Here is a 14997-nt window from a genome sequence, read left to right as displayed (position 1 = left end):
CAAGGCTCCAAAAGCCATCATGGATGGCCGGCTGTTTTGAAAGAGAAAAAAGAGAGAGAGAGAGAGAGATGAGTGGAATTTATCAATTTCAGGGGAAGCTCACATGGGAGGTGAGCCCTTCTCCCTTGCTGCCTGCTTTCACTTTCTCTTTCCTTTTCTTTTCTTTTTCAGTAGTAATCAACTAATCATGTTTTGTTTTTTTCCCTTTCTCTTGTGATTTGACAATAACCCTGTACTTAAAAGAGTGTCCATTTCTTCTAAACAAAAAAGACTGTTACAGTTTTGTTGTATTTGCATTATTGCATTTTATTTATTTTTTATTTAATATGTGTTTGGAATTGACACGCCACTTGGCTCCACCATAAGTCCCCTACACAATTGGTGTGTGCTCAATTGAAGCAGAAATTTCATATCACTTTAATTGAGTATATAGTAGTAGTAGCATTTTTTTCTTTTTCTTTACCTAACAGGACCAATCTCTTGATGAGGGTGTGACTCAATAGTGTGTCACCACACTAGTATTTGTCAATAAGTACATATTTTCCAACAAAGGTCTGCCTAACAGGAGAAAATGCTCTACTACCTAATTGTCATGTGCAATTGTGCGTACCCCCTAGACACAAAAAAAAACACACACACCATTTCCTTTCTTTTTCCTTCAGAAAAAATAATAATTTCAGAGCATATAACAGAGGAGAAGCAGTCAATATAAGTGGTCGATTTTTCTCCAGCTTTTCCAGTTTTCCCCACCAATAATTGATTTGCAAGGCAACAACAATACACACACAGTGGAGGAGGATTTGGAGCCACACATCTACTCACTGTCGTCTCACACTTAGCATGTTAAAATAACAAAAAGATTCCATCCATTCTCTAACCTAAAGGAGATATTTTTTTCTCCCTTGGGGAAATTGTGGCTAAATCTTGTTCTTATCTCCTTCTCGATGCTTGCTTCAAGAAATGAAATTTGTTTTTGCAAGGGTTACTTTTGATAAAGATTTTCTTTTTTTCTCTCTCTCTCTCAAGGATAAGCTTGGCCGCACTAGAACAAAAGAAAGTCAGAAGGTGAAGATACACGAAAATAGACGGCTTTGTTTTTGTAATAAAGAGAAAATGATGGCGTGTATGTCCATCAGAAAAAAAATTAATATTGGAGCAAGTTACAATGATCATCTTGTTCTCACTTTGCTTTTCTGTGTTTTTGTTTATGGGAAAAAGTAGTCAATAAGTGCACGCAAACATCACAGTGTGCAATGGTTGCACGCTTTCGGCAAGAGAAAATATTTCACACTGGAAATTACTGTGAAATTAAATGTATATGCCTCTAAAGATGATTTTGACAGGTACAAATATTAATTCTGAGTGATCCCCTTTATCACCCAGATTTAGTGAAAAATATTCTTTTCATTTGTTTCTTGTTAAGCTTTTTTTTTAGTTTTCATAGATGCTTTACGCTGTGTATTAGATTCGACATAATTACGTTAGGTTATGATCGCTTCGGCTTAGCTAATCCTGCAGTAGAAAATTAGTAATTTGAAGCCTGAACTGTTAGCCCACTCATAATTTATCTGAATTATTGGTACTGATACGCACATCTTTCATACGTGAATTTGACAAAAATCATCACGTTCTTCTAGTTCAAAGCCCAATTTGCAGTGAATTTCTTCTATTTTTCTCAAGGAAAACACTGAGAGTATATTCTCCTCACTTTTCACGGAAAAAGTTCAATATATTCTTGCTGGCTCCAGAGAGATAGTAGTAGGTGCCAGCAGGATGCAGGATTGCAGATGCAGCCAGTACAATTTCATAGTTTTCTCCCCGTTTTGCTCCATGTAAATAAAAATTCATCACCTCCATTTTTCTGTACCTATGCAGTTAATACATGCAAATGGTGTTAGCTGAAGTCACTGCTTGCAAAACTGAAATAGTGAAGTCATTGCTTTCCTCTGTGTAGAGCTCACTCTGTCTGTCTGTGACACTCACACCTCCCCAGTGTACCATCCTAATTCAATAAAAATATTAATTGCATCTCAACTGCCTATTTAGGCCTGGCTCGGCTAATCCCTCACAAGAGATTTAAGAGGATTAGAAAGAAATTTATTTCACACCTATTGTGATGTGAAATTATTTTCTCTCAATTCTCTCCAATCCCCCTTTCGGGAAATAACCAAACAGGGCCTTATGTAAAAAAAAAAGTTTCTCCAAACAAATCCATGGCAGATTCCTAAATCATACTCTGGTGTCACAATAATCCAAACCGGCTCACCTAAATTGTGTTTTTTCATCATCATAACAGATCTGTATTCTGGTTTCAGTTAGTTAAGACTTCAGAGCAATATTGTTATAATCTCTACATGTCTGCACCAAAATTACTCTTTTATTCCCTGTTGGCATATCTGAAGCCGTGACACTTGTTTAATCATAATCTATTGGACTGATCAGTTTGGAGTTTGGACGGCAAAAAAAATGTTATAAGCAGCAGGAGTAACAATTACAGCCCATCTCACTACGTCAAGACGGCAGAGGAAGGGTGCTAACTTACACACAAAACAAAAGATTAAATAGTTTTTTAGTCAAGGAAGATTAAATAGTTATCGAACAGGAAACAAACTAATGGTTTTAGATTAATGAAAATTCCAGAGACGGCGGCGATAAGGACGATGCAAACGACACGTGGTGGACAAGTTAGATAAAGAGTGGTGATATAAATAAAGTGATGAACTTTATTCGATTTGCAGGCTAATTCTTGGCACGCACTCAATCTATCCTGCTTACTCTGCCTTTTTTTTTTATTTTTTTCCAGTTCCAAATGATAATAATTCTTCCTCTAGTGACTGCAATTATTTCAAAGCATCATGGATAAGAGAAAATTGCTTTGCAAATATATTTTTCTTTGCCGTGAAGGATCGAGAATTGTATGGGGACAAGAAAAGCTAGAAATTTTGGGGGCAAAAAATGGGCCCTGTCTAGCTACTAGTACTGCTTGTGTTTGGATCTTTAGGGGAATAAAAGTGATCGACTTAATGATGCCGTGTCCTATTTCGGTTTCGTTTCTGCATCAAAATTTAAATCCGGATTTGTTGAACTGGTCCAGGGTTTTGTGGTGCCGACTCTTTTTTTTTTCTTTTTTGTGTCACCTAGAAAATACTAGGAAGGCTCGTGATAGAATTTTCCTTAAAAAAAGTTGTTATTGAAATGGTCTTTGTGGTCTACACACTATGATTATGTTGTGTGTGAGGAGCAAAATGCATCAATGATGTTTTTAGGACGGCATAATATCATCTTCTTTAATTTGAAGAGCCTTGTCTACTTTAAAAATTACATATTCATGGTGTCGCAACAACTTTTTCCAAAGAAAAAAAGAAAAAGAAAAATTTGATGGTGAATTTGTAGGGATCTCAGATGCCTTGCCCACTTTATACAATTGCAGACTTTGTTGTTTTCACTTCCATTTTTTCTTTTAAAAAAGTATTTTTGGTCATGTAAAGCAAAATCTGTTTTGGTTGAATTTTGAAACGGGGTGTGAAGACTCAAAACATGTGAATGCCCATTGAACGTGTAATGGTTATACAATTGGTATGGGCTAATGTGTTATATGAGATTTCTCCTACGGTCATCTAAATTGAATTAGGCTGGAACATTCAAATAATATATAGCCATTTGCATCATAATGTTAGATATGTGTTATTGGTACTCCTTTGGTGGTGGAAATTGAACAAACTGAGATAATATCTAGCAATTCAAATCATACTGATTAAAATAGAGAGTGGCTATAGACATATGTAAATGCGTAATGGTTGGACATATATGAGTAGTATATGATAACGGATTATGAGCTTTCTTGTTGCTGGTGTAAATAAAACAAACTAAAAGCATTGATATGATCTCTAGCTATCCACAAGCTACTATTTTAAAATAGAGAGCTAGCACTAAAGCATATGAATGTGTACAATTAAACATGTCCGATTCTAATGGGTTTATGAACTTCCTTATTTGATATAAGCCAATAAAATTGAAACGTTCGAATGGCATCTATCCGTTCACATCCTACTATTTTAAAATAGGGAGCCCGGAAGGTACTAAAACATGTGAACAAGTAACGGTTGGCCACGTCTGGTTAGTATAAGCGAACGAGTTAAGAGCTTCCTTCTTTGGTTGCCTAAATCAAACAAATGATAATATCCATTCACATCTACTATATTACTTCGCATTCCATCCTTCCATCTATTCTAGCAAATCTTGTTCCAATCTACTACTGTTAAAAAATTTATGCCTTGTGATTTCTTACCAACTTACAATTCACTTCATCGGTAAGGATGCAAAGCAATCGCTAATACAAGATCTATAGACTATTCCATGTATATCTTATCTTATCGATTTACAACATTATCGTAACTTGACTCCTCCTTCAACTCAATATACTATCATGTATTCGTGTTATCGTACGTGACTTCATAAGTAAACCGTGATGTTAGAATCACCTATCTTTTTTTTTTCAATCTAAGTTGAAATGCATTGATCCATAAGGAGGATAAGTGTGTCCATCATCCTCCCTTCCCATTGTCTTCGCTTCCCTAATTTTATTTTGTTAGAATTTTTCATATTTATAAATTGCCATGCCATATGATTTACTTATATGACCTTCTTAAATTAAATGACTAACAATATTATATTATGTGTTGGTCAAAGTATTATATGTTACCATATTTTTACAACCATATAATATACTATAATATACTAGAGGCATATATTTACAGCTAACATATCTGTTGGTAGCCTGGATTTATTTTCCTTATAGTTATAATTTTGAAACATCAACTCATCATATTTTCACCTCCATAGCTACGTATGAATACATCTTTATGATGTTGCAAGCCAGTTGGCATGTGCTTGGATGGAGCTTGTGGGCAGATTGGAAATGGTTTTGGTTAGGTCCATAGGCACAGTGAAAACAAACAGAGAACAAAAGAAAAATAAAAATACATAAGCAGATAAAGCCAAAAGCAAAGGAGGACACAAAGTAAATAAAATAAAGTCCCTGGGGTCAAATATGATAGACCCTTACCAATGCAAACCCTGACGTGCTTCACTTACCTGCTCATTTTTTATTTCCAAATTAAAAAACCCCTTTTTCTTTTCCCCCAAAGATTACGTGCTAGGAGGGGCGCTAAGAAAAGGAGAAAAAAATAGAGAGAAAATTTGGAGAAGGGCGCGTGAGGGGAATTTACGTACGAGACAAGCGAAATCCCTAAATTTCTCTCCCTCTCCTTTGTTTGGAGTTTGTTTTTCAGTGTTCTGCGAGTGCTCTTGGGCTCCATCTTCCCGCACAAGACTTTGCAAGCTTGCTCTAGCTGTTTTTTCTGAAGATTATTTTTGTTGCGGTCTGTTCTTAAGCACTCGCTAGTGTCCTAATTTTGTGTGATAATTTGTCGGTAAATTTTCTGCTTACTTGCTCAAGCTGGGATCTGTGCTTGCTTGCCGAATCCTAACCAAAGCTCTGATTTTTAAACTCCTCCCAGCTGTTTTTCCCATTTTGTTTGGGAAATTGTGGGTTTACCATTTCTTCCTCCGATTTTCTTTTCCATTTTCTCCGTCCTTTGAGCTTCCTTCCCACCCGTTCCAAGAAATCACCAAGCTCGCTGTAAAATTTGGGCTGCTCACTTGTTCTCCGCTGTTCGTCGTTAAAAATTGCAGCTTTGAGCGACGCGGGGGTTTATGGGTTTTTGCAGTTGTTGCCTTCCTCGTCTCGTCTTCCTCCGCAGCTCGTGAGCTCGTTTCAGTGGGCGAAAAGCGGAAGCTTGGGTCCAAGGAATCACCGAGCTAAGTGAGCTGAGCTTCTGGTCGGTGAGGGAATGATGGAGGTGACTCAGGTGAGGGCGTCCTCGGAGCAAGGGATGATGGCGGGGAGGGAGCCGTTCGGGCTGCCCAAGAGCCCGCCGACGCCGCCGTCCTCCGGCGGCATGCAGAGCGTGCGCATGGCGTACACGGCGGACGGCACGCCGGTGTTCACTCCGGTGAGCTCCACCCCGGCCCCGGCGGCGACGTACCAGCCGGGGGGCGGCGCTGCGGCTCCGAACGCCGGCGCCGCAGGAGGCAATGGCGCTCCGGCTCTCCAGGCGGCGGACTCCGGCGATCCGGTGCTCAAGAAGAAGCGTGGCCGGCCAAGGAAGTACGGCCCCGACGGCTCCATGTCGCTGGCATTGGTGCCTATGTCCACCGCGGCGGCGGCGACAGCGACGCCCGGCGCTTCCGGGCCTTTCTCTCCTCTTGCCACGAAGTCGGCGGACGCTGTGTCGTCGGCGATGCCGGCTGGGGCGAAGAAGAGGGGACGGCCAAAGGGCTCCACAAACAAGAAGCACGTGCCCTCTTTTGGAGATATCGGTATGTATCCTAATATCCTATACTACTATTCCATTTGCAATTTTGTTAAAGTTTTGTTATTTTATTATTTTCAGGAGGAAGTAAGTTTAGAAAAAAAAACTTTTCGTTTAAATTTTGCTGTTGTTTGTTTAGAACATGGAAAGTTATTACTCAGCGTAGCTGGTTGTTTTTTGACTAGATCTGAGATAATTTACTGTATGCATATTGCAGGTTTAAGTGGTTTGGAACCTTTTACTATCGTTTTTAACTGAAAACCCTTCTTTAGTGCAAATTTTGTATGGGAATTTAGGATGATGCTATTTATTTTTTTCAGTAATTTTCGTGGGACTGCATAGTTCTGGTGCTTGCTGCTTAGCTGTTACATTACTGAGCAATGCCTATAATGTTTATGACTGATGTTTCCAAATGTGTCTTTCACATTTCTTTTAGAGGTCTGTGAATGTGTTTGATCATTGTTGGTTGAATTGCATTTTGTAGGGTCAGCAGGAGCTGGATTTGCACCTCATGTTATTTTTGTTAAAGCTGGAGAGGTAAAGTAACGTTCAATTTTTTGCATTCAGTTTTTATCATCCATCTACTTACTTTTCAATGCAGCACTTGACATTCAGTTGCACTGTTCATTCTGTTGCTGTCTTGATCAGATTATTGGTTTTGTTATGTTGCTGTTCCAACATTCATAGTGTGTAACTGAAATTCTTCCATTTGAGTTCTTCAATTATTTTATTACAGCCCCCATTATTTTAGTTATTATTGATTCTTCACATGCCATAAGATTATGCTATAGAAGCACCTGGCAAGTTTTGATTGTGTGTTGATGAAAGAATAAGACTGCAGAAATCAAATATGAGCAGGAAGTGACCTGAATTCTACGTTTCAGGATGTATCTGCAAAGATCATGTCATTCTCCCAGCATGGAACTCGGGGAGTATGCGTTCTGTCAGCAAATGGTGCAATATCAAATGTGACACTTCGGCAAGCTGCTACTTCTGGTGGAACAGTAACATATGAGGTATGTAATTCTGACCGACTGAAATCATCAAGATAATCTCTTTTTTTCCATGAAATGCAAAGCACTGCATAAGCTGTAAATACTAAATACAAGAGTTTGTATATGGTAAAATATTATGATGCTAATGATATGTCTAGCTGGAGTTTTAGGTCTGTTGAGAATTCGCACTGTGGGAATTCTTACCACTGTTGAAGAATTACCCATGAACCTTATTTTCTGTGAACAGGGACGATTTGAGATACTGTCGCTGTCCGGTTCATTCCTTCTTTCAGAGAATGGAGGCCATCGTAGTCGAACTGGTGGGCTCAGTGTTTCTCTAGCAGGTCCTGATGGTCGCGTCTTGGGTGGTGGAGTTGCTGGACTTCTGACAGCTGCTTCACCTGTACAGGTATTCTCCCTTACTCACATCAACCTTAAACTTCATTCATCAGACATCTAGTTGTAGTTTCTTCTAGAAAATCTCTCGATATGTAAGTTTGTTCGTTGTAGTTTTCTGGGCTTGTCTCCGTTTACTTACTAACTATGGCATATGTTTTCCTGAATTTCATTCATTGTTTTGAGTTTTCTCTGAGTTCTCTTATTGGCTTCATATAGTTTTCGAAAATGAAATGATTATCTGAATATATGGGCTTTTTTGGATTTTTTTAAATGTTTGCTATGGAATTTGTAGTTTACACCCCCAGTAGTATTAGTAGCACGGTGTCAGGTTGCTGTAACTTCTGAAGTGTGTTAAACACTTCTATATAATGAACAATTATGTGTTACACACCATATAATATTATACTTCCTCCGTTCCAAAATAAGTTCATTTTTTAGTTTTTAGATACAATGTTTGACTCTTCGTCTTATTTAAAAAAAATTTTATGATTAATATTTTTATTATTACTAAATGATAAAACATGAATAGTCTTTACACGGGACTAACTATTTTTAAGTTTTTCTACAAATTTTTCAAATAAGACGGATGATCAAACGTTAGACACAAAAATTGAAAAATGAAGTTTTTATGGGACAGAGGCAGTAATGAACAATTAGCTGGTCCTTGAACTTTTTTCTTGCTTATCTTGTTTCATATGAGTGTGTTTTGGTTATCTGCACTTTCGTGGTGTAGAGGCCAAGAGTGTTCTCAGAATAATTGTATCCTTAATGTAATTGACTAAGATCAATAAAGCTTCCATTATCTTAAAAAAATATAATTAACAATTACCATTCTTGTGTCCACAGATTGTGGTGGGAAGCTTCAACACCGATGGGAAAAAGGGGCCAAAGTTGCATGCTCCTTCAGACCCTGTGCCTGCACTGCCAAAGATGGCGCTGATGAGCGGGACAGGGCCAAGCAGCCCGCCTTCGAGGGGCACATTGAGTGAATCGTCGGGCGGCCCAGGGAGCCCGATGAACCAAGGTGTCACTCTCAGTAACCATGGCCAGTCAGGCCTGCCCAGCATGCCCTGGAAGTGAAGTGAGCTCTTCATCATCGTCATCGCCATCAGTGACCAGACCCTGCTCCCGTCTGACCATTGTAGAACTTGCAATTGGAATTGTCAACGGCGGTGTTATTCGATACTCCGCTGCGACGCCATGGATCCTAACTAGTCCCCCCTATTTTAGTGTAATGCCTGAAAACCTGAATGGTGGAAGAAAACTGTAGCTGTTGCATCTCTAGCTAGCTCTCCTGCTGTAGGTGCTGTTACTATTGCAAACTCCATGTGTTATTTAGGTGCTTAAATTGTTCATTGTCGTCTGGACGCCGATGTAAAAGCTCATTGCTTCTATGTAACCATGTTGCTTGTAGCTTCTGGTTCAGTTCCTCCACCTTTTGGTATGCTCTCTGAAGCTGAAAATGGTCTGCACATTTTCTCCCCTCTATTGCTGATGCCAACCCGTTCGTCACTGCATGTCTGCATTGTGTGAACTCTGAAGCTGGGAGATCCATCATGTGTGTTCAGTTTGGTGAGGACAGGCCAACAAAAGAATCATCTCTTTTATGCAGCATCTCTGTTATTGATACCTTATAGGACTCCTTTGGACATACGAAACGTAACATCCCAGCCCAAGGCTTAATAGAATTTGATAGATACTCATACCAATAAGTTGCAACTTTTTTTTCAGAAGCTTATCTCAAGAGAACTTTAAGATTAAACGTGCTTGCCCTAGAGCAATCTTAGGATGGGTGACTGATCGGAAAGTCATTTCCAGATGCGCAAAGTGCGCAGAAAAGACATGTGTTGGTTGTGTGAGGGAAGTCTTGATCTCCTAGAGCATGGGCGCGTGTTGGCGTGAGCATGTTGCGCATGGCGCGTGGCACATGGGCCGGACCTGGACACACGGACGTGGCCAAGAGGGAAACGTTTCTGGTTGTTTGCTCAAGTGTGGGTATGTTGGACCGACGAGGACGTCGGGTCCTTTGAGGATGGGTGTATGTAACATCCTAGCCCAAGGCTTAATAGCATTTAATAGATACTCATACCAACAAGTTGCAACTTCTTTTCCGGAAGCTTATCTCAAGAGAACTCACACATGAATGAGGACAAAATACGCACAAAAGACATATGTTGGTTGTGTGAGGGAAGTCTTGATCTCCTAGAGCACGGGGTAGCCTAGGGGGTTCCTAGGGTCGGGGCGTGACACGAAATTATTCATCTTTCTAATTCAAAAGATGAGTATTTTATGAAATAAGGATTTTATAGAGATTTTAAACTCGGTTGCAAAATACTCCAGAAGAATTTTATGCTTTCTTTTCTAAAATGCACCTGGGCATCACTCTATCTAGATACGTTTTGAAAGAAGGGCCTTTCGCAAATTTTTTTGTTGCTATTTCTCTATACTACTAGAATGATTACTATTATTTTTCTAATACTTTAGTGGCAGTTTTGTAGTAACGATTTAAATTAGTGATAAATTTACAATGGTCCTTTGAAAAATATACGGAAATGCATATATTTTGGAACGTGGACAGTAGAAATTAGTTCGGTCCAATAAAAATCCTTCAAAGTTTCTTCAACCCAGCGAAGAACAGGGGAGTGCGTCTTCACTGGATGGTTACGTCTTCCCTTGAATACGCCTTCTAGTGGACGAGGCGTATAGCGGAGCCTGGGGTTGCTGACTCGGCAGGGCCGGGGGGTCTCTCTCCTTCCACAAGGGCGACCACGAAACCAGCGGCGCAGAGGAACTCCGGCGCCCGCGGCCGCACAGCCCTAGCCAGCCGCCGGAGGCCGGCAGGCGCCAGCGGCGGCGAGGGGCTGCGCCTGTTCTAGGCTGCGGATCAGGAGGGGGGAGGATGTCGGTGCGGATCAAGGCGGTGGTGGACAGGTTCGTGAAGGAGCTGCAGGAGGCGCTGGACGCGGACATCCAGGACCGCATCATGAAGGAGCGGGAGATGCAGAGCTACATCCAGGAGCGGGAGCGCGAGGTCGCCGAGCGGGAGGCCGCCTGGAAGGCCGAGCTCTCCCGCCGCGAGGTTGACGACCCTTCGCTCTCCCTCTCTCTCCCTTTCCCCATCACTCCAAATCCACCTCCTGCTTTTTTTTCTCTTTCATTTCTCAATTTTTTGGAACCGGTGAAGCAACTAATCAGTACAGTGGTATTTGGTACTAATCAGGGACTCGTAATGCTTAGATTTTGGAGTAGTTAATCTTTTATGAGATTACTGATAGATACTGATGTGCAGCACACCGTGAGGTAGTAATTAGAGTAGTTGTGATGGGTATACTTTTCAGTTCAACAGTTACTCAACTTTAGAATGGTCTGAATTTCATTTGGTGAAACTAATGTCAGATGTGAGATATGCATTTGTGGAGCTGGGTGTAGGAGTCTTGGACTGCACTATGATTTAGTAACTACCATCTCAAGGCGTGAACTATGTTGTTGGGATTTTCTGCAGTAAACGTGCATGTGATCCGCATATGTATTTGTTGTTCCTTCATGACTGAATTTTACCATTTGGCTTATTTCTTGTGACATGTTTAGTTGACGTTGCTGTTATAATGTGATATGCCATTGATTTGCAAGAATGTTGATTCTGAGTATGATGAAGTATTTGATAATGGAAATTTAAATACTCCATTACTTGATTCCTGCTCATGTAAAGAAAAAGTAAACACAAATTCACCTGGCTCCGTTCTGATTAGTTGTCATGAAGAGTGATTTAAGACCCGGTATTATTGCAGGGTAACCTCTTATCATTAAATCTTTGCCAGATTAGTAGCAAGAATAAGTTGGGGACACATTCCTCTTTGAGATGGTTTAAAGCTTGGAACAGTTGAATTTTGATAGACAGATTGAACTATGATTGATGGGTTTACTCATGTTTCTTTCCTCGCAAATGAAATGATAATGTGGTATCAGCAGTAACTTCATAGGCTGCAGCATGACTTGATCCAATTGCATGTTTCACAGGCTGAGATTGCACGGCAAGAGGCAAGGCTGAAGATGGAGAAGGAGAACTTGGAGAAGGAAAAGAGCGTGCTCATGGGTACTGCTTCCAATCAAGACAACCAAGACGGTGCCCTTGAGATCACAGTTAGCGGTGAAAAGTACAGGTGCCTTCGTTTCTCCAAGGCAAAGAAATGAGATGTGAATTAGGCACCGCGAAGCTACTAGTGTGCTGAAAAAGACAGGCATAGTAATGGTGAATGGTGATCCATATCTTTGTCTCAAATTGGATTCTTTTGTACAGGAAATTGTGAAATGTTCGTAAACTCAGTAACATATCCATAGTAGTTAGCCTGCATTTCATATTTCTATCCATTGTGGGGAGTAACCTTAACAGTTGCAGTTGGGGCTGAGATTATGGAAGCTTGGTTAGTTTTCTTGCCAGTTATGGTGCTACTTACTACTAATTCCCAGCCATGTTGTTAATGTTAGCAATTAGACCAGCTATATATCCGGTTATAGATACAAGTTGTCTAATTGGTCAGAAGCCCAGAACATAGAACTAGTCTTATGAGGCTGTGTCGGTATCCCAGCACTATGGAGCCTGGAATTCTGGCTGCTGCTAATAAGCTGTCATGGCCCCTCATTACCAGATGCCAACTTCTAACCAATTAAAGCAGCTTGCTGGTCACAACTAATGATTTGGAAGAACTTGTTGATACTCTATTAATATTCATCTCCCAGCTATATTCTTTTTTCCCTAAACAAGGCTTAGTGCAGCAAACTGGCACACTTGAAGTTTTGATTTGATCAGTTCAGCAAATGCAATCAAACAGCCTGTGCTTCTGTTGTTCCCAGCTTAATTATACGCATCCGGAAACGATGCCATTATGCCAAATTGCCTCCATCTTGGACAAACATAATATTTTTTGTTTAGCATAGTGATGTCCACTAAGTTTATTAGTAGGATTATTAGAGCTCATAATAATAGACCAGCCTCCAGTGGTGGGCCCACCTGGCAGCTGGAGAAGTGGGAAGAGGTCCTCCTCCCCGACAGGTGGGGCCCACGCCCCAGCTGGTTCGGAAAACGCATCTGTGCGTTTATTTATAAAAGGAAACGTTCGCCCGCGAGAGAGAAGAGAGCAGCAGGGTGGCGTGTTTTTTTTTCTCTTGCGATGGGCGTCGCGTACCGGAGGCTGACGGCGTGCGAGAGCCGGCGAGGAGGAGGAGGAGGCGCGGCGGCGGCCGCCGCCGCGAGGGCGTGGTGGGCGGCGGTGAGGCGGGCGTCGGCCGCGGGGCTCGCGCGGCTGTGCTGCGCGGCGGCGGGGCGGCGGCGTTGGTGGCGCGCCTCGAGGAGGCGGCGGCTCGGGCTCGCCGGGAGGGCGGCGGGGCGGTACGAGTACGACTCGGCCGGCTACGCGCGCAACTTCGACGACGGCGTGTGGAAGGCGGAGGAGGGCGTGTTCTGGAGCGCCGGGGCGGCGACGGTGGCGGCGTGCAGGCACACGGCGATCGTGCCGTGCGCTGTGGATTGCTGATCGCTCTGTAACCCTAGCGGTTTGGATAGCTTTGTTTAGGATTGATTTTCCCAGAGAGTGTTAGACCATTTTTTGTTTGAATCATGTGTGCGTTTTGACACACACAACAAAAAACGAAGTTACTAATGCTCAAGATTTGGAGGATGTATGGTTTCACGAGGGAAAAATAGGGAAAGTTTTGACAATCTGAACAATGTTTCTATTTATACATTTGTTATTTAAAAACTTACGAAAGTATATTTTGTTTAAAGTTTTACATATCTATACACATAGCTCTCTAAACAGGCGTATTTTTTTAAAAAAAAAATTGTCTCGCTAAAAAGTCTTTTATGTGGCGTGGCATACGGTCCTTCGACCAGCGGGACGTAGAAATAATGACATAGGGTTATCTTTGCAAGTGACCTCCTCCCAACCTAAAAAGTCCTTGCAACGCCTACGAATAAGGGGATGGTATGCAGTTGCCATTCTTCATGTGGCCCCTTGCTGCCTCTACGTATGACGTTTTTTTTTTACTACAAATGGAACAAACTTTTTTGATGTTAGACATCAATCTGCAACCCCTTCGGAACCTAGAAACACACTCGTAGATACAGTAAGAGGACCGACTACAAAATGGTCCTCACTTGTTTGCTTATTCAGTCGAATCAAATAATCATATGCCATGTCATATAAAATGCTCTCCAGCAGGGTGTTGTTTTAAAAAGCCCTCCCGTAAAGCGTTAGCAGCGCAAACATGTAAAACTTTGAAAAAAGTATATTCACACCCGAAGGTGTAATTTTGGGCTCGGAGGCCATATCAGGAGTTGATGACCAGGCCTGTCAATGGGCCTTGTAAATCTATTATGGAATTGGACGGATGTACTCATGGACCAGATGGCGATGGCATTTTTGCAGTCCAAAATGGAACAAACTGAACAATTAACTTATTATGCACGTATCGATTATTAGAAAAGTAATCTAGACTACCACCGTTTCGTTTCCACTTCTACTTATAAACTAAAGTTTGATTTTTAAAGCTTAATATAAAATTGATTTTAATAGTATATTTTATAAGAATTACTTTTGAATCACAATGAAAATATATACAAAAATTTTACCCATATTATTTCTTTTCTAATAAGCCATTTCGATGGGAGCCATAATTTTTTTGAACATTCAAGGTTCTGTTTCTTTATCATAGGTGACTCTTTGGAATGTATAAATTTTACAGATTTTTCACTTATAATTATTCAATTTATCCTCTTTTCCTTGAAAATCATCGTATTGGAAGAGGGCCTTATCTGAATTTGCATGTGAGCTGTAAACATATGTATGAATAACACAACCAGACAATCCAAATGAAAGAATCAGACCATTCAAGATGAAAGAGAACATGACCACACATATCTAAAAGTCAAATGATATATTTACAAATAATAAATAATTTATGAATGAAAATTTATATATATATACTTAGCGATCTAAAAGCCAAGCCTAGAAAATAATCTTCAGTGAAAAACATCTCAAAATTAAGCCTCAGCGATCTAAAAGTTAAGACTAGAAAATAATATTCGGTAAAAAACATATCAAAATTAACCTCAAATTTAATGTTGAAAATTCAAAATTTTACTTATAAGCATAGGCCAAGACTAAAAAATAAAGTTCAGTGAAAAAATATCAAATCCAATCTCAAATTTAATATTAAAAATTCAAGTTCTG

At 40.6% G+C, this 14997-nt stretch overlaps 3 protein-coding genes across 5 annotated transcripts; all 3 read left to right on the top strand.

Annotated features, from left to right (window-relative positions):
- Window positions 1–5085: 5085 nt before the first annotated feature.
- LOC102713115 (AT-hook motif nuclear-localized protein 10-like) lies at window positions 5086–9254 on the top strand. Of its 3 annotated transcripts, none has more exons than XM_040527476.1 (6): window positions 5086–5228; window positions 5730–6381; window positions 6859–6911; window positions 7259–7390; window positions 7617–7778; window positions 8615–9254. In XM_040527476.1, exons 2-6 carry the CDS (start codon window positions 5853–5855, stop codon window positions 8846–8848), a joined length of 1110 nt encoding a protein of 369 aa, XP_040383410.1. In that variant the 5' UTR covers window positions 5086–5228; window positions 5730–5852; the 3' UTR covers window positions 8849–9254. The 3 variants fall into 3 exon arrangements, with proteins under 3 accessions (XP_040383410.1, XP_040383408.1, XP_040383407.1); XM_040527474.1 differs by having other exon boundaries at window positions 5695–6381; XM_040527473.1 differs by having other exon boundaries at window positions 5086–5381; window positions 5695–6381.
- Window positions 9255–10486: 1232 nt separating this feature from the next.
- LOC102712842 lies at window positions 10487–12378 on the top strand. The gene is made up of 2 exons (XM_006660713.3): window positions 10487–10847; window positions 11786–12378. Exons 1-2 carry the CDS (start codon window positions 10668–10670, stop codon window positions 11957–11959), a joined length of 354 nt encoding a protein of 117 aa, XP_006660776.1. The 5' UTR covers window positions 10487–10667; the 3' UTR covers window positions 11960–12378.
- A 558-nt stretch (window positions 12379–12936) lies between these two features.
- On the top strand, window positions 12937–13485 carry LOC121055313. The gene has a single exon (XM_040527472.1). The coding sequence runs from the start codon at window positions 12937–12939 to the stop codon at window positions 13297–13299; it is 363 nt and encodes a 120-aa protein (XP_040383406.1). The 3' UTR covers window positions 13300–13485.
- Window positions 13486–14997: the final 1512 nt, after the last annotated feature.

Source organism: Oryza brachyantha, chromosome 9, assembly GCF_000231095.2.
Source record: "Oryza brachyantha chromosome 9, ObraRS2, whole genome shotgun sequence".
NCBI classification, from domain to species: Eukaryota; Viridiplantae; Streptophyta; class Magnoliopsida; order Poales; family Poaceae; genus Oryza; species Oryza brachyantha.
The sequence above is the reverse complement of the archived record's forward strand: the minus strand, read 5'-3'. Positions and strand labels throughout refer to the sequence as shown.